The sequence below is a fragment of the Phoenix dactylifera genome, chromosome 17, assembly GCF_009389715.1.
Source record: "Phoenix dactylifera cultivar Barhee BC4 chromosome 17, palm_55x_up_171113_PBpolish2nd_filt_p, whole genome shotgun sequence".
NCBI classification, from domain to species: Eukaryota; Viridiplantae; Streptophyta; class Magnoliopsida; order Arecales; family Arecaceae; genus Phoenix; species Phoenix dactylifera.
Window position 1 is genome coordinate 15,690,711 of NC_052408.1, and position 18,417 is coordinate 15,709,127.

The 18,417-nt window shown below is 38.6% G+C and overlaps 2 protein-coding genes across 2 annotated transcripts; both read right to left on the reverse strand.

The window, feature by feature from the left end:
• Positions 1–2,184: 2,184 nt before the first annotated feature.
• LOC103705572 (protein SENSITIVE TO PROTON RHIZOTOXICITY 2-like) lies at positions 2,185–3,608 on the reverse strand. Its single transcript, XM_008789335.4, has one exon. It carries the CDS (start codon positions 3,510–3,512, stop codon positions 2,379–2,381), a length of 1,134 nt encoding a protein of 377 aa, XP_008787557.3. The 5' UTR covers positions 3,513–3,608; the 3' UTR covers positions 2,185–2,378.
• Positions 3,609–5,844: 2,236 nt separating this feature from the next.
• LOC103705494 (protein BTR1) lies at positions 5,845–17,102 on the reverse strand. The gene is made up of 8 exons (XM_008789221.4): positions 16,880–17,102; positions 13,465–13,700; positions 13,280–13,380; positions 11,767–11,960; positions 8,309–8,424; positions 7,076–7,219; positions 6,497–6,558; positions 5,845–6,409 (listed from the first exon to the last, which is right to left on the reverse strand). The coding sequence occupies exons 1-8, from the start codon at positions 16,959–16,961 to the stop codon at positions 6,322–6,324; spliced, it is 1,023 nt and encodes a 340-aa protein (XP_008787443.1). The 5' UTR covers positions 16,962–17,102; the 3' UTR covers positions 5,845–6,321.
• Between the last annotated feature and the right edge of the window lie 1,315 nt (positions 17,103–18,417).

An 18,417-nucleotide genomic window follows, 5' to 3' on the forward strand; every position in this document is an offset into this window, starting at 1 on the left:
TTAATTATATTATTGCATTTCAAATTGACAGGAGATTTCCTGAAGGAATTCTCAAATCAAGAGCAGTCTTTGCTCAAAAAATCCCGAGAAATGGACAAGTCATTTAGAAACTAAGAGATTCCTATAAAAATAAATAATTAATCATCTCTATTTAATTGAATAACCAAGCAATAAATGGCTATCTAGAACAACTTGGAGACAGTCCATCAGTGCACCTTCAAAAAAGAATCAATTATCCAGGTGCTTCAGCACTTCAAGCATGAGTTACAGATTTCTGGGGTTTGCTATACTGCATTTGGTGTGGTCTGAATGGAGACAGAGAAGGGTTACTTTTAAAATTTAAAGCTGGATGGGATTTGATTTTCCTGGCAGCCTGGTGGTTAGTATGGAAAGAGAGGAGCAGAAAGATCTTTCTTCCAAATGTTGGCTGTGTTTAAACCATCATCAAAAATGTAAAGTGGTACTGGGCGGAATGGATTAGATTGGCTGCTTCAAAAACTTTCTTGGATCTATGCCAAGAATTTACTAGTTATGTAACTCTTCGCTGTACTCATTTTATGTTAAGTTTCTATCAACTGTTCTCTCTTGATCCTGCTTCCCTAAGATCTAGGGATTTTTTCCTTTACTCCTGGTTTATGAGATGGGTGAGTTTCCACCTTCTTGCCCTCAAACATAAGTTGGTACAAATTTGTTTCGCTCATAAGTTGAAGTTGAGGAGTGAAGAGATAAACCAAGGGTAAAGCAAAATTGTAAAAGGAGCTTCCTTAACTTGATCACAGGTCTCTATATTTCCCATAACTATTGCTCATGGATCCATCTAGCATGTTTCGGGATATTTCTCTGCGTACAATTTACTCTGTATGGAAAACTCGTTATTTCTTCTATAACTATATTAGGCATTTTCTTTTGTTTTCTTCTTCTTCCTCAGGTCCGGCTGCTTCACACGGCCTTTGAATAAATACAAATAGTTGAGTCAGCCGTCAAAATGTTCCAAAGATAACCAGATAATGCTGAGGAGGTATCCCAAAACTCTAATCCATTATAACCAATAACAAAAGAAGTCACTCAATCAACCATCATGTTTGCCTCTCTGAAAATATGCTTAACTACACATGATGTGATACTTGATCTAAGTCTCCAAATATCCATCATCAATGAATGAATAGGCTCTTACTGGTGATCTTCTGCCATGACCCATGAGATAATTGTTCTAGAATCCCCTTCCAATCAACCTCAATTCAACCAGTGGAACTGTAACATCACCTGCTTTGACCCATACTCCTCACACTACCATCGAAGTTGATTTTGAGAAAATTAGGGGGTGGGGGTTCCCAAATGAAATAAATCAAATGGGACATAGAAATTGCAAATGCGAAACCCTAAATTTCCTTAATACCCATCAATTCTCCAGTGATTTAGCCCGCATAAAGTCTAAGGCATGGTATAAAGCTCCCAAAACAACAGCTCAAAGGACTCTCATTATTATTTTTGAAAAGTCTTCTACTTCTGGCTGACCATATATGATGAGTAACATTGCACAGTAAGACATACATCTGATTAGCATCTCTTCTGAGACTACCATTTTTAATAGACTGGATGAAAGTCTCCAAATTCCAAGGATGGGTGGGTTGTGGCACATAGCTGAGTGACTCCAAATTTGTACTACTCTAGGATACTCAAGAAGCACGAGGTTAATGGTTTCTTCTAGTTTTGTGCACTGCTCACAATAAGGGGGCATAGGAATGCATCTACGATGAAGAGTCCTTCTGCATGAAGATCGATTCCAAACCAATTTTTAAAGAAACAAAGCCACTCTCGGATGAACGCTTGCCTTCCAGACTTATACTGCATCCCTTTGCTGTTTTGGAGGGCCTCTGAGAAGTGTATAAATTAAGCTCGCTAACTTTGACCCTCTGCCCACTGGCACCATCTCATCCAATTCCATCGGTTGAGTCACCAGCCTAGGCTGTCTCATGTAATCATTCCCTAAATGATGGTGATCACATAAAATGTTTAAATATTAATGTTAAGAATTACTGTCTTCTTTCATGAGTCTCCAAACCATCAAATTAATTTTCCATACATTCACCAAGGTTTCAGTAAGCCAACCACAAATCATCTAGAAACCTCAGAAAGAATAAAGGAAGAGAACGAAGTGGAGAATGTGGGAATTAGTAACGAAATTGCTTATTTCACACTCAAAATAGAATATAACATACATGATACGTAGTTTAACCATTTCCATAAAATCTCTGGAAGCTTACTGTCCAAAACGTAATGCATAATCCCAAACATATGTTAATCAACATATTAGCTTCCCCGAACTTTACTAGTTTTAAATACTTGTACCTCCCATCCATTTGAACTTGCATCTCATGCTACTTCAAGTTCCCTTGCTTCCGGAAGCAATTCGTCGCAGGAGCGTGCCCAACAAACAATTCTACATGACCCATGAGCTTATCCTTTCTGGAGAAGGTTGTCCCGCATGAACACATCCACTTGAGATCCCCGCAGTGCTTCTCATGCGTCCTTAAATCCGACAGCACGGAGAATTGCTTTTGGTTGCACCGGTTGCACACAAACATCTTCGGGCAGTGGCTCCTCTTGTAGTGGTTCTTGGCACATATCATTGACTTGAGGGGCTGGAACTTGGGATGCTTCTTGTTCCACCGGCACCCTTCCTGAGGGCATGAGTACTTTCTTGGCAAGCCAAAAGGAGTGCCGTCCTCGTGCCCCATGGCAGCGGCGGCGCTGCCCCCCTTCATGGGTTTGGAAAGGGCTGCATTTGTCTTGTACTCGTCTCCATGGGCTCTCATGTGCATCCTTAGGTTCGCATCACGCTTGAATCCCTTGCCGCAAACTTGGCAGTAGTGTGTGTACTTGGCCAATAATTCAGCAGCTTCCAGTTCGATTATATCGCATGCTGTCGAAGGGGATCCTGGCTTGTTGCTACTATCCTTATTTCTGTGGCCATTTTTAGCACCGTCAGGATTAATAGTATTAGTACTGCGATGAGTTACAGCACCTATCATACCACCTTCAAAGTCGTTGAGGACATGATCTATATGATCTACTCCATTAGCTTTGGATAAGCAATCATAAGAAGCCTTCACGCCATGAGGATGGGAGATGCTGCCATCCTCGGTGTTGGCAGACACTGCACCAACTGCCACCTGCTGCAAGGCGTATATCATCGAGGAGGCTGCGACGATGATCTCCTGAATTATAGCGCCGGCACCGGAGGCTGCCACAGCTACAGACTGCCGTTGGGTTGGATCAGGGGAGACCACTAGGCTAACGAGGAACTGCACCTCTTGGACCTTGTCCCTAAGGAGTGAAATTCCGTACAAGAGAGTTTGGGAGTAGGTACCAGCACCGGAGGCCACACCGGCCGGCGAGGAAGGAATCGAGCTTTCTATTCCTTCATACATCCGAAAGCCTTGTGGGTTGTTGTTCATCCGAAAGCCTTGTGGGTCGTTGTTCCGGAAGAATGGAGGACCCTCTGGGTTCATCTTTTCTAGGCCCGTCCAGGAGTATAACCTCCTCCTAGATCAATTTTTCTCCACCGCTAGAATGCATCCTTACATGGAGCTTGGGATGAGGCAAGATCGGAGCTCAAGCATTCTGCTCTTTGGTTTTAAGTCAACCTGGATCTTGCATGGAAACTTCCCTGCTTGAGCCTCCCTCAAATCCTACCAAGCCCAAATGGGACAAATCTGTTGGAATAAACTAGAGCCCGTAAGCCATTAAAATATTCCAATAATGACCGAGCTCAAATATTTTAGAGCCTTTAATGTGTCTACTTTTCCATGTTGTACTGCATTTGACGGCCCTAGATTGATTTATTTGCTAGGATCACTGCATGGTTCGACCGTTTCAAAGGGCACAAGCTCCAATTCTTTATGTGGAAACAGGGATCCGCTGCGCTCAGAACGTGGCATACTCGAGCAAATTAGATTCGGACTTTGGAGAGGAGATGAGGGGTTTTAGAATGGAGTTCAATACATGGGGCTGGTAGCTGCTGGTCGCTGCATTGACAAACACGAATTATTTGAGACTTGTTCTCGAGCTGGGTGTTCTTCCCTTTGTTGTGGCCTATATTCTGGTTAGCAGTGGGGGGCAGAAGAGATAGCACAAGGCCCATCCTAGTACTGGTGTGGTAAATTAGCCTGATATATTTTTGTCTCCGTAACCAGCCCATTAAATTCTGTCCTCTATGTAACCAGTGCCTTGTTAGTATCTTATACCACCAAAAGAAACGTTTTCATAACGTTTGCCTAAAGAATCTCATCCAGCAGATTAGTTGATGTACATAGATTCGATAAAGAGAGCAGGATTAAATTTATTGGTCAGTTGCATCACCGTGCAGGATTGAATGAATCCTCTTGCATAACCATAGGTGATGGTGACTTTCTTGTATGTATGTTACTGAATAACGGATTCAGGAAACAGCATATTAAACAAGTCCTCCATATGTTGTCATGGGAGACTTTGTCCTATTCCTGTTAGGGCTTGAAGTTGAGCTAGGTCACTCTTCTTTATTTATGCCTGTTGTTGAAAAATATTATAGGTGACAGATTATTATTTGATCTCTAAAATCACTTTAATAAAATTATGCTAATAAAAAAAACTAACTGGTTACATATAACCTAACTCGCCTCTAACGGCTCAGTGTTCAACGAAGAGTACAAGGGAGGGACTGCTATTTTTGCACAACCCGGCAACTGGGAAGCACCTAAAAAGGCCGACAAGTTTGAAAACTGGGAGCTACGTCATCTGCAGAGCTGCCCGTATGAGGTGGATTCCTTCCTTTGATCTCGGCGCGGAAAAATTCAACCTGTTGCCTTTTCCTACGCGTGGAACCTGCCGGCTCTTCCTACTTGTGAATTTTATGAGAATATCCAAGGCCATTGGAGGTTGCACCGCAAGTGGACATATCGACGTTGAATGACGCCCGCGCCAAGCATGCATGGAAGCGTTAAGTGCAGATTCCGACTGCCATCACGGGAGATCATTGATTTGCGAGGAAAAATGACTTTGGTAAATAATAAAAAAAAAAAGCCGTCATGAGGGATGAGCCAGACGATTATTGATTTGCAAGTCTTTCATCCATAATTTTTGCGAGCTACGCTATCATGGTCTCAATGACGGGTGAGGAATTTGAAGAGATTTAAGTGGGAAGCTCGATCTCTTTGCAAAACCAGTGCTTTATTTTAGGCAGGTCATATTCTGTTCTCCGAAAGCTTGGTTGGTGCGTGAAGCCAAAGATTTTCTGCATGCAGCTTATACAGGTCATGAGACTTCGATTTCCTAGAAAACAAGATGGTCCTATGCATTACAATTTCATTCTGATATTTTTGGGGAACTGAACAACAGACTCGTGTGCCTAGGAAATTAAGAAGTTCGTCGGTTCAAGTTTCATTCTTGTATCCTTGAGGAACCTAAGGACCATAAAGAATATCAAAAAAGTTAGGTTAAACCCATATAAGGCACATCCCACCGACCGGATAGGTAGATGAACTAGTCCAGCTCATTAAAAGTCTATTTGGATGATTTAGCTAAAAATTCTACAGAATTTATAAATTAAACCAGTATAACTAACAAAATTATGAAATTACAACCTGGGCTAGTCCTATATTCATAAATATCTAAAATAGTTAGGCCCGCCCAAATCCTACAGAATTTCTAATTCAATCGGCCGTACATGGTCCAATAATTCTATCCACGGAAGTTTTTCCCAGCCCGTAGCCAGAGCAGCTGTCACAATAAATTCCATGCTTTGTCGAGAATAACAAGGATCTGGCATAAATGGTACAACAGAACCAGTATAAATTATCCAGAAAATTCATCAAAGAAATATTTTTTTTTGAAAAGTCCTAGAACCAGATATTTAAGTTCAACAACACAGCAGCAGCAGTATGTATGTGCATGAGAATTTGCCAGTGTCATCTGATAAAGAATTCATGCTGCATATATGAGAATATCAACTACACTTCTGTTGATCAATATGGCCAAGACAGTATGTTAGAGTTGCATCCGGCCTCAAACACCAAAATCTAACTTACTGTTTTGGAAAGCCACTTTTCCTTTTCTGTGCAGATGCCTACCAAAACTGTCGTGTAGAAGGCACTCATCCTGGGCTATCAGAGACATACATTTTACCTTTCCCTTTGTATTATTAACTACAGGCCTTGTAAACACCTTCCACCCAGAGAAACTCTACTATCATATTAGTCTAACAAATCTAATCCAGCAGAATAATTGATGTACAGATCTAGCATAAGCGCAATTGCAGCAACCACCGGAATCGCACAGAACTTATCAACTCTCAGAATTAGATGAAACCTTTTGCATAATCATAGCCTCAGCAGTGCGAATTGCTTCCGGTGATCCAGTGATTGTTACTTTCCTGCATGTCGCATTGAAAAAAGAATTAGGAAACAACATGCCTGGTCACAGAGGGGGAAAACGCAAGAGGATGAAAGAGCTGTAATACCTATCTGAGGTGCCAGAAAGGAAATCACCTCTATCTGATATCTTAATCCTAGCTCCACTAACCTGCATAATTGTAATCTTTATCAATAATAATATTCAATCAATAATTCCTATATACTAAGAATGCTTTTGACAAATATATGTAATTCACAACTAGCAGTTTTAGCAACAAAGTTTTACAATCTTCAGATGTTTTGGAACAGCAACAAATTAAGATTTCAATATTCAAAATATAACACATCAATTCCTAATGCAGTTTGAATGCCTCAATCAGATTTTCCACACAAATTAATGCCAAGATTTTTTTTCTATTTAAAAAGTCTCATTGTCGGATGTAAATGAAAGGAGTCAAGGTGAGATTTTTTAAATCTGAATAAATATTCTCTATAATGTAACAAATTCCTTTCTTTACAAAATAAACTCTCGAATGAATGAAAACAGAGAAGCCATCATTTATCTAGGTTCAAATCTCCCCTTTCTACCAAGTCATTTATACAAGAGGACCAGTTTATGTGGACTGATTACTTGCATCAACGCATTAAAGACGAGAACAAACTGAGGGACTGGGTGCATTATAAACCTGACTGATCTCCATTATGTTCCTTCCCCCACGACCGACAACAGCACCAATATGCTCATCGGCAACACCAATTGTGACTGAGCTGCCTTGGCCTTCATGAGACCCCATAGGTGACCTTGTGGGAATTGCTTGTGGCATCATACTCTGGCAAAAATACAACTCAAAAGCATCATAAAACAGATAATAACCAACATTATTGCATCAGATAAAGCTTCTTAATTGTGTTTACCATAAACCAAAAAGAGGGTAAAAGGAACAAGATCATAAAATAGGACTGCAAAAAGGGAACACTGAAAAATGACATGGTATCTTTTAAGTGTGGCCTGACAGGCTCATGCACATTCATAGGTTTTGGTTGCAGAGATGAAAAATATCAAAAAATAATTAAACTTGTGCAAAAAACTGAGACAACTCAAATATTGAACTTAACAAATGAGAAGCGGTTAAAGGCGGTTCAAGATGGAGAGGTAGAACCATAGAAGGGAGTAGTGCAGGTGAGCTAGAAGGGTTGGCAAATATAGCTAACAAAACATGGCCATGAATGTTTCTTGAGCAGATGTAGTTGATCATTATGTTGAAATTCACAATAACTACATACAAACAATTTCTGTGATTTCTTTACCCATAAATCTAAAAGCTCCACGTCCACAAAAGAATCTGGATGCACCAAAAATGTTTTCTTTGTTAGGATTGATCATCAATGTTATATGGGACATTCTAGGGCCCATTAATATTTTAAATCTCTTTCCTTGAATCATTGGGTTTTGTTAGCAACCATAATTGATGCCAGTGTCCAAATAGGATTATGCTTAAAAGAAAAAAACTTGGTACCGCATTTGTACAAAAGATAGAAAATCCTAAATTCATAAAGTTTAGAGTTCTGCATCCTTGATGCAGTTTCAATTTCTCATAATGCTTGTTGTCTTCAAGGGGTCTTGATCTATAGCATGGCATATCTGTCAAGTAAATGTTTCTAACCAAAAGTAACTTTCAAAATACTTTTGTTAATTTCAATGCACCACAAGTGCGATCAATATAGGGAATTTGCATCCTAATAGCGATACCATGGCCAACATTCAATACTCATACACTTTCATATGGTAGAAAAGTTTACAATTAACAGAGGAATATTAGTATTCCATCTTAAACAGATGAGTAGGGGCACACAGAACAACTACGGAACAGACTTTCCTGCCATTATCAGGAACTTATGCACTGATATAAATTTCTAACCTTGTTATTTGGGTATTTTCCCCCAAGTCCATTTGGTCCATAATTTGTTGTGTTGTATGCTACTGAAGGGATCATATAGCCCACAGGAACGCTGGGATAACCTCGTAAATTAGCACCTGAAAGTTCAAATGAGAAAGGGGGAAATATAAGAATTAGATTTTCATCAAACATGTGTGATAAACCACATGCATACAAGTGCAAAAGAAAAAACATATGCAGTGGTGTCAACAAATGAACTGATTAACCGACTATAGCATTGCCATCACCAACTTATACACTCAATTGTTAATATTATATAATATATAGATAGGATGGGTTGGGGGTGGGCGGTTAGGTTAAATTGAGGAACTTCCAATGTCATGTACAGATGTTCCAGGCAGCATCAGCAGTAAGTATAAGTAATTAATCAACTGGATGGCAAACAATAAAATCAGAGTAACTGGAAAAAAATTCAAGACTTAAATAAATAAAAAATAACATGACAATCAGAGAGGAGAATAAAGGCACTTAAACCAAAACAAAATGTTTCTCAGACCAAAAAAAGTATTTTTTTAAAAAAAATAAATGTGAAGAGTCGTATGCATGCAGACATTCAATCATAACAATCCACCAAAGAAAAAAAAAAGAAAACCATAACCAAAACCCTAGTTACATGAAAGTAACAGCCCTCAGGAACATGTCTCAACTCTAAAAGATGAGATTAGCCTTTTTGCGTGTTCATATTGAATTTTCGTTTCTTATTTCTGAAAACTGGGGTATCTAACAGGAGTTCTAGTGAACCCCAACACATGGAACAAAATTTTTCATTAGGAAATAAATTTCCAGTCACATAAGATTATGGGCCTCTGCTCGCATAATCAAGCATATAGTTGACTTCAACAATGTGATGGACTTTACATAACTGCAATCATTATTGCTATCTCTAGTAGCTATTTATATATGATTTATTTTCTTGGTTTGGTAATTATGACTACAATTGCTTAACTTTATCATCATACGATGGCTTATAAAAAAAATCTAGCAAATGTTGTATGATCCAGGATGTAGTTAACAATTAATTTTCGCAAATTCACCACCCTCTGATTTCATCCCCTCATCTCTAATATATGCCACGTCCTTCTATCCAACCAAACATATTCATTTTTTTTATATCATTTCTGCTGCCTTCCAATGCCGAGCCACCATCATAGCAGCATTTCCTAAGTTGATCTACTCCTGCAATCACTCCCACCATTTTTGACCAATCAATGTCCTTCCTCCCAACTTTCTCCTTGTTATACCCATCCCAACTTAACCAATCTGTCCCCTCTCCTCCCACCGTCAACTCAACCAAAGAGGTAATGACTGTCTAGCAATATCAGAGAGTGAATGCAAGGAGTATGATGTAGAGGAAGCCACAAGATGTACATAAGTTTTGCCTAACATTCATCATACTCATCCTACTCCAACAAACTAAATGGTTGAAAAACTTGCAAAAAGTTCCATGAAACCATACATAAGAAAGATACCAAAAGAGAACATGTGAATATACCAGATTTAACCAATTTCACCTCATTTATTTGAGATCTACAGTAAATCTGCTTCTTAGCTTTATTCTATCTAGAGTCACATCTATTAGTATCAATTTCCCGAAGCTTCCCTGCAGCACTCTCATTCAAGTCTTACTTGGACACTTTTTTCCACTTTTCATACAAAGTTCCAATCATCACATATTCTATCTTGTTTGTAATAGTTGTAAAAATTGTATACTGCACAACTAATTTGTCATGAAGTGTAGATCAAATCTACTGCAAATAAAGGCATAGACTCTATTTCATGCAAGGTTTTCTATGCAAAAACCGGAGCCCGGACAGGTTGCCCGGCTGCACAGGTCTTCCTTCCTCTCCCTCTCCCTCTCCCTCCCCCGCTCGCTCTCTCTCTTTTTCTCTCTTTCTTTCTCCTTCTCCCCCTCTAACAAATGCTTTTCGTTTCAGTTGTCGAAACCGTTCCGATCCGCCACCGGTAAAGCTCGGTACTTCTCCGAACCGCCCAATTCGGGACGGTTCCGCCGACCTTGATTTCATATATACATATAAGGGTATGATGCCAGCAAAAGAATTGCTTTTATACAATTCACCCTAACAATCGTTCCTTAAATCTAGAAACCAAACCTTCATCACACGTTATTTGAAAACTGAAATCTGTCCGTCCAATATCTGTCTGCCACCACACCATTTATGGTTTCTTACCATGCTCCAGGACAAACTTCACCAACCCATAGCATCAGCTCAGATTCAGACTCGCAGTTGGATGGTGCATGATCTCAGTCATATAACATGATTTTGACATCTCTAATGTAAAATCATGCTTTTGCACAACAGATGAGACTTATTCTTTAAGTCAATGTCGCAGTTCGGCATTGTTCATGAGTATCAAATGATCATTGACTGCCATATTATTCAAATGAGGCAGCAGCAAATTGATAATAGGATGAGCTCCAAGCACTAAAGGCCTGTACCCACTCTTTCAATTTTCATATCAACGTCCCCTTCTCAAACTTAATGCTGTATTGACCAGGTTGATTGATTGGTACCCCAGTAGAAAATTTAACAACTCATAGGTTCCATCCATCAACTTCTTTTCTTCTCCCATTTTCTCATAAGCCTCTCATTGATGAATTCCTGTTGCTCCCAATGGTGCACTAGTTGGTGACCTCCAAGCCAGTTTAGGCAAGAACACTGGGTAGCTACGACTTCAAATTCAAACATGCGACTAATGATCCTTCACCACCACTGTCAGCTACAAGGCTGGTCTTTAATCAAGGCAGTCTTCCAATAATCCAATCTTTTCATTCAATCTAATGGCCAAAAACTTGTCAAGTGACTCCAATATATCCAATAGATCATTGAAAGCAAGATTAATAGATACTAATAAGATTATATGTACATATATTCATTCATGTGTGAATACAAAATATTAGGTTAGTTGTTCTTACTTGCAGCTTATCTTCGAATCCATTCAAGATAGAAAATTTAGAAAAAAATGGAAAGAGTTGATAAAGTATCCCCCCCCCCCCAAAAAAAAAAAAATATGACCATCAGCATGTCCCGTTTCAGATTTCATTCACCAGCCCTTACAATTTCAAGGGAAGAACTGAAACAACAACCAATATGAACAATAATGCTATAAACCAACAAGGACCCAAGAATAGGCATCAATCATACGTTCTTCCAACGAAGTTAGCCCTAAGACATTTAGAACTGAAAAACATAAAATACGTAAAACCATACTGAAGAATTCTAAGGCACTGATTGCAGACAAAAAGGTAAAGAAAATTTTCACAACTATTCAGTGGATAACTTCATAGAATCCAAAAAGAATTAAGATTAGAAAACATAAATCCCACGAAGTAAATGCATGCCAAACTGGCTGTCATAGCAAGAAATTAGCAAGTTGAGCATCAACTTTTGAAGACACACCTGCATAGGAAAATGGTGAATTTAAAGTTTGTGGATAATGAGCATCTTCTATTAACTTCAACAATATAAGATAGACAGCTCGCATTTGTTCCTCAAAAGACCCTGACAATGTAACTAGCCTATCATTCAACCCAACATAAGTATGATCCTGAGGCGATATCTTAATGCCAGCCCGGGAATCTTCAATAAATGACCTGCATAAATGCATGCTTAAATCCATCAGTACATCTCAGAAAATAAATCATCAAATGAACAAATTTTGCATATCTATGCTAAATTGAAAAAGAAAAAAAAACAAAAGCACATTGAGGCCCTTGACTGGTAAATTTGTCCTTGGCAAAAAAAAATGCTTACCACCAGTAATTTTACTGTATGATAGTATGTGGTATAGGTAGTTTGGGAGGAAAGAAAAAGATTTGCATGCTTTTATATTCCCAGACCATTACATCTGTATGCTAAGATGTGATGGTTACCTCTCTGCCCCCCACCCCACCTTTCTCCCTCTCCCATGTTCACACTTGAGTTGTATGCATAGGGGGAGGTGACGGGGTTTGTCCAGAACTCCCTCTCTCTCTCCCTCACTCTCCCATGTGCATGCTTGAGTTGTTAGATAAGATAATATATGTTGAATATGTACTCTATTGTAGATAAAAACTCTTTCCAAATACATATCTTATCTTAACTAAGAAGATATTTAAAGATCCCATATCTAACAATTGTAACTTATTTCTCTTAAAAAGAAAGAAAATTACCCAAAAGATAGATAGTATATCATGCACCTTTTGTTTCTAATCATAGGCTTTGCTTAAATTTTCAATTTATTTCTCTTACTCATATATATATTGAAACTTTTTGCTAATATCTTTAGAGTAGCTTTTTTCATGCATAACACCACCAATGTTGGTTCCAAGCCCATATGAAAAAGGTTAGACAGGGACATTAGGTTGATTGCCAATTCTAAAAAAGCATGCAAACTAAGAAACAGGTTTGCATTTGATATTAGTTGATGTTTGTACAGTGGTGATCCTAAATAGGAACACTGGGGGTATAAGGATCCTCAAAGCTAGCATCAAATAATTGAGACAAGATCGATGGTTATGGCTATTTTTAACTTTTTTTATTAAGAACCATGCACTGCATGTGCCTGTATACTATTATTGTAAATTACCACATGACACAAGAGGCAGACAAGCCATAATCAGACTGAGTGATCTTTTGCAAAACATGGTGGAATGATGCAATGTAACACAATTCATATTGATCAAATCGAAGGACAGACAGACCATAATTAAAAAGTGATCACATTTATCTAAATTTGTCTTTATGAATCTTGCTTCTCACTTGGGCCTTAATCCAAGTTTAATCTAGTCTTGCGGCCAAAGCAACTTTATAGCTGTAAATCATTTAGAGCTGGCAAAGCTGACTTACAGAAAGACCATTTCTGAACTGAAGGTATATTAAACATTATAATGAAAATATTACTAGTGATGAAGTATGTCTGGACAAAACATACTTTATTGTCGATCCCCCTTTGCCAATTATTCCACCACATGAGCTATTTGGAACAACAAGCCTCACTTTTGGTACACTTTCAAGATCATTAGTCTCTTCTGCCTGTTTATACAAGAAGAGCAAATGTTAGATAAGGTATGAAAGTGCAAAAAGATACAAAACTAAGGCCATATAGACAAAGTATACCTCGGTCAGCAATTTTTCAAAGATCAGTTCCATTGCCTTTATTACTTCACTAACCGTTCCAGAAATCAGGATTATTCTATCAGATGTTCCTGGAAAAAATTCATGATTACGTGATAACTGAATACGAGCTCCGGACTGTGACTGAAATTCAGTAATTGTTGATCCTCCCTTTCCAATAATACAGCCAGCTGCAGTATTTGACACCAGAAACCTAACATGTGTCGGCTTCTTATCATCTGATAACAAGAATGATGATGGAATATTAAGTGCGCGCGCGTGCGCGCACAAAAAAAAAGAGTTAATTACCAAAGAGGCACAAATATGATTGGCGGAATTAAAAAAAAGGGAACAAAGTGATCTCTGCAAAGTATAAATGGCAAGAGACAGAAAAAAAAGTGACATGATCTAGCATGAACTTAAGGTAACAGAATTCTAACTAAACTAGATCAAAAACATTACATGTCAATTGAGTGAAAATGGATCAGACATTATCTGTCAGGATATGTTTCTATATCCAAATCTGTCTGGATATGGATGCAAATTTTACTATTCTGACTAACTTCTGTATTCAAATTTTATCCACACACACACACACACACACACACACATATAGGGATGCTCAACCATCCAATCCATATCTGAATGTCTGATTCTATTGTAAACTTATTTAGTTTCATATAGCTCTCATAAACTTAAAAGGAAAACAAGTGACAAGATTAACACATCATCAACATGCAGTGACATGTTTGATTTGGTGCTCAAAAAATTTAACTATACAGTCTATATCATCATTTGTAATAATAGTTGTCAACATCTAACATGTAGCTATATCCATTTAAAACAAATATGTATATGAAATTTAGCATCTGGTTAATATACGTGTCTGATACATTTTCCGCCCTGATGTCAATAGTAATTCATTCTAATAGCCACATAACAAGTTGATACTATCAATATGCCAGCACTCACAATCAGACAAAGCTTATGCTCATTCCAAACCATCTTCCGTAAGAGCTCTGTCAATTATTTTCTCAGGTTTGTTAGATCCCTTAATGATAAGGATGTAAAAGCAATTCTAGTGTCCATCTCCTGCTTAGTTGAATCATAATTCATATGTACAACAAATTGGCTGATGATACTTAATTAAATCTGCTCAGTAAGCAAAGACAAAATGGTGGTAGGAATTTTTGTCCAAAATAGTTGTTATATGAAGTTTCTAGTACTCCAACAGGAATATATACCAAAATCATCAGGCATATACTTCTTCCTTCCGCCAAATAAGGTTTTCAATTGTACCATTAGAAATGGTAATAAAAATAAATTTCCTCCTGTTTCTTACAGCCACTTATTCCTTACTGTCGTCTAGCTGTTTCTCAACAGCTTGGTTTATCTTCTCAGAGTGCAGCATAAAATTTGCAGCTCAGGAAGACTACATTGGTTGGTAATTAATTATGCTAAGTTCCTCGACAAGAACAACCTCGAACACCTAAAATATTGTGTTATAACAATTATTTAGCTCCGCATGTTGGTGCTTTTTGGTAAATTCATCATTTCCACAAAAGTGCAAAGACAAGCAAGTAATAACAACAACATATCTATGCATGTATGTCAATCGTCTCAAAGATGAACGCTAAATCTTATCAAAATTAGATAAATTAATGATCAAAAAGAAAGTCAGCTGTAAATCCTAGAGCTTGCACCTAGATATCAATCTTGTCTGATGGATCAAGTTTCACCACTAAGAAAGAACTTGCCAGCTTAAGTTACTAAAAAATTGAAAGGGTGCTTAGTTTAGATGACACTCAAGCAAATTAAGATGTATAAGGTGCTCGCTGGGGGCTTGTTTGGACACTGGAAGATCTCTCGGCCCAATAAGATCTTCCTGGTGCTACTGCTATTTTAAAGATCCATTGAAGTTGGGCAGTCAAAAGAGAACAGGGTAGCCAACAAAACCTATCCCTTTTTCTTAGGGATAGGTCACTTTTGAAAAAGGATCTAGTTATCCCACAAAGCATGGATTAGTTGTGCTGCCAGCTGCCACAATCTCCCCTACAGACCCTGTTTCCAGCATCTTTTTAACCTCAGCTTTCTCATCGAATGATGAGCTTATTGTCTGGCATCCAAAGAAGGCCTATGGGTCCAGGTGTGATTTTAACTGTTCAAAGACTCTTTCTTACCAAAACTCCCAAGATTCAGCACGTAGAATAACATAATGTCTCCATAATGTCTTGTATTTTTTTTTCTGATTACCCAATACTGTCGTATGTTATTGAGAGGGGCAAGCAAGCTTCTTAGCTTGTGCTTGGTTTGGAGTTAGGTGGTAATAAAACCCACATGCTTGGGTTAAAGGACTTGAATTGAGGGGAAGAAAAGGTATTTCACAAAAATCAGTGAGCATTTATCGCTCGATATTTTTTCCTTCTCTTCTAAGCCAGTTAACCCAGATAATAAGGAAGGCATCTACTCCGTTGAAAAAGGAGGAATAATTATTTTTCTGCTTTAACCCTTCATTTCTTGCTCCGACATACTCTACTTAAACAAGTTAATGCCATGTTTCATTGCTTTCAAACTGAAAGTGGCCTTAGTAATGTGAGCACAAATTTGCCCAAGTAAAAACAAAATATGCAAAAGAATTTTCATATGTTTCCTCCAAATCACATAAAACAAATTTCCCCTTAATGTTTACACCATCTTGTTGGTGTTTTGCACAAGATAAATGAGATAAAGTTTGAGAAGGAGCATATATTTCAAAGTTTTTACCTCAAGAATTTTCTTGACAAAATCAAGGCTCGTGTATCATATATTACGTTGATACAGGTGTGTAAGTACCAGAAGTATTGCTATTAAAGGAGGCATGGATTGCCGTAGACTTGTTACTGCTTTGCTGTCAATAATGCCGATCCAATACTTCCTCTTTATATCTGCTTGGCAACACTCACATCTCCGCAACGTTCATCCAAAGTGCTTGGAACCTAGGGTTTTTAATTTTTTTTAATAGCAAAGGTAAGAAGACATGAAGTTATCAATTTCTACAAGTTCAGTAACCATGATCCTGAAAGATCTCGAAAGAAACCACATTCAGCCATTCAGGCTCTTCACAGCACACAGAATCCTATGTTCTCCAGAATAATTATCCAAACCACAAGTAAACCACACGAGTCTCCGCCTAATCGACCACACGATTACAACCACATTTTTTCAGACACCAAAACAAGACTAGACCTATCAATTTCAACGCTGCAGTCGTCCTTCCGTCAGAAACCAAATCAATTAATCAACAGCTAATTAATGGCGAATAGAAGCCAGATCTCATCTATTAATCTACGAAGCAACAATAACAATAACCATTGAAAAAGAAAACAGCGAGGTAACAGAAGGGAAAGAGAAGGAGGGGATCGGCATCGTCTGATCTCACCGGGGGCTGGAGATTTGGCGTGCTGGGATCGCTGGGGGGCGGCCTCGGGTGAGGAAGCATAGGGCGAGTCGGGGGATTCCATGAAGGCGGAGGAGGGGTGGGCCGCGAGGGCGAGGGCGAGGGCGAGGGGAAGAGCGTCTCTCTCACGCTGTTCGCGATCGGCAAGAAGTTCGAACTATCCTCCGTCTTAGCCTCTTAGGTTTTGGGTTGCGAAAAAAAATGAGAGGCAGTCGCGGCCGGGGCCCGTTGCCGTAGTAGTCTTTGCTCCTCTGGGCTGGCCTGCATTGGATCACACCACCCTTCGCTGACGTTAATTATGACACCCGCGTGGGAGACCCGGAGATGGAACCAGCTTCCTTCCACTCCTTTGGGCCCTACAAAGAACAATTCAGATACAGCCATGCGGATGCACGCAAAGGTGTCTCTATGTGTTTGTATTAATATCAGCTAACTAGTTTTCCCAATGGTGAGAGATTGGATCCTCTCCGGTTAGGGTCAAACCAGAGAGCGTGAGCCTCACAAAAACCATCATGGCAATCTATGCATCACACGATGGTGTGATCGTGTGAGACTCTACATGGCTTTATGCAGTACATTGTTCTAAGTGTATGAGGCCATGCACTTAGGGCATCATTCGATACACGAATGATCATGATTGTAAGTCTAGTTTTATTTTGCTTCAATCCTAAAATGAACAAGATTTTCACTCTTTCAGTCATGTTTCGCGATTTCATATTGTGCATATCAAAAGTTATATTGCCGCTGATCCAGTTTTAATTTCAAGAAACATTGTAATACATAGCTAAATATGAAGTTAGCAAGCTAGTATAAATAGATCCAACAAATTAGTGGTATGCGTATTGCAAGTGCTCATTTGCAATTTTGATATATATTTTTTTTGTTGCATGAGTACCAATCTTTCCTAGACTTCAACATTGGATACAAGAAAACTCCTACAGGTACTTACATAATATATTTCTATTAGCTGTAGACACCCCTAGGTCTTATCCAATTTCATATAAAGAATAATGCTACATGGCTCCTTTATTTGCACACGAACAATTCTTTTGCCATGGCATATAGCTTCAAGATTACGAATAGGCAAATTAACATTTTCTGGATCTGATGAATTTCTCATGGGTACATAACAGGCATCCCATCGCATTTTTCTTCACTAAAAGCTGGTTTTCAAGTATACAAATGGGCCAAGTCATGAACCAACTTTTATATTGTTTGCACCGGAATTTTGGAAAAATTTTGCATACTCTTGGCTTGTGCTCACCTATTTGAATCTCTACTCGTAGGTTCAGATGACAGGAAATTTTTTTATTTTTATGATGTATCAAGTTTGATTAATGCTTATGTTTTGGGCATCCAAAAGTTTATATTATCACATGACACGGAGAGGCTGGGCATTACTCACTGACATTAGTGTAATATATAGAGGTAGTTAAGTATCCAATTGTCTAGTGAGTTGCCAAGTTAGTGATAAATGGGTCCAGTATTCCACATGCATTCACCAGCACTCCAAAATATTT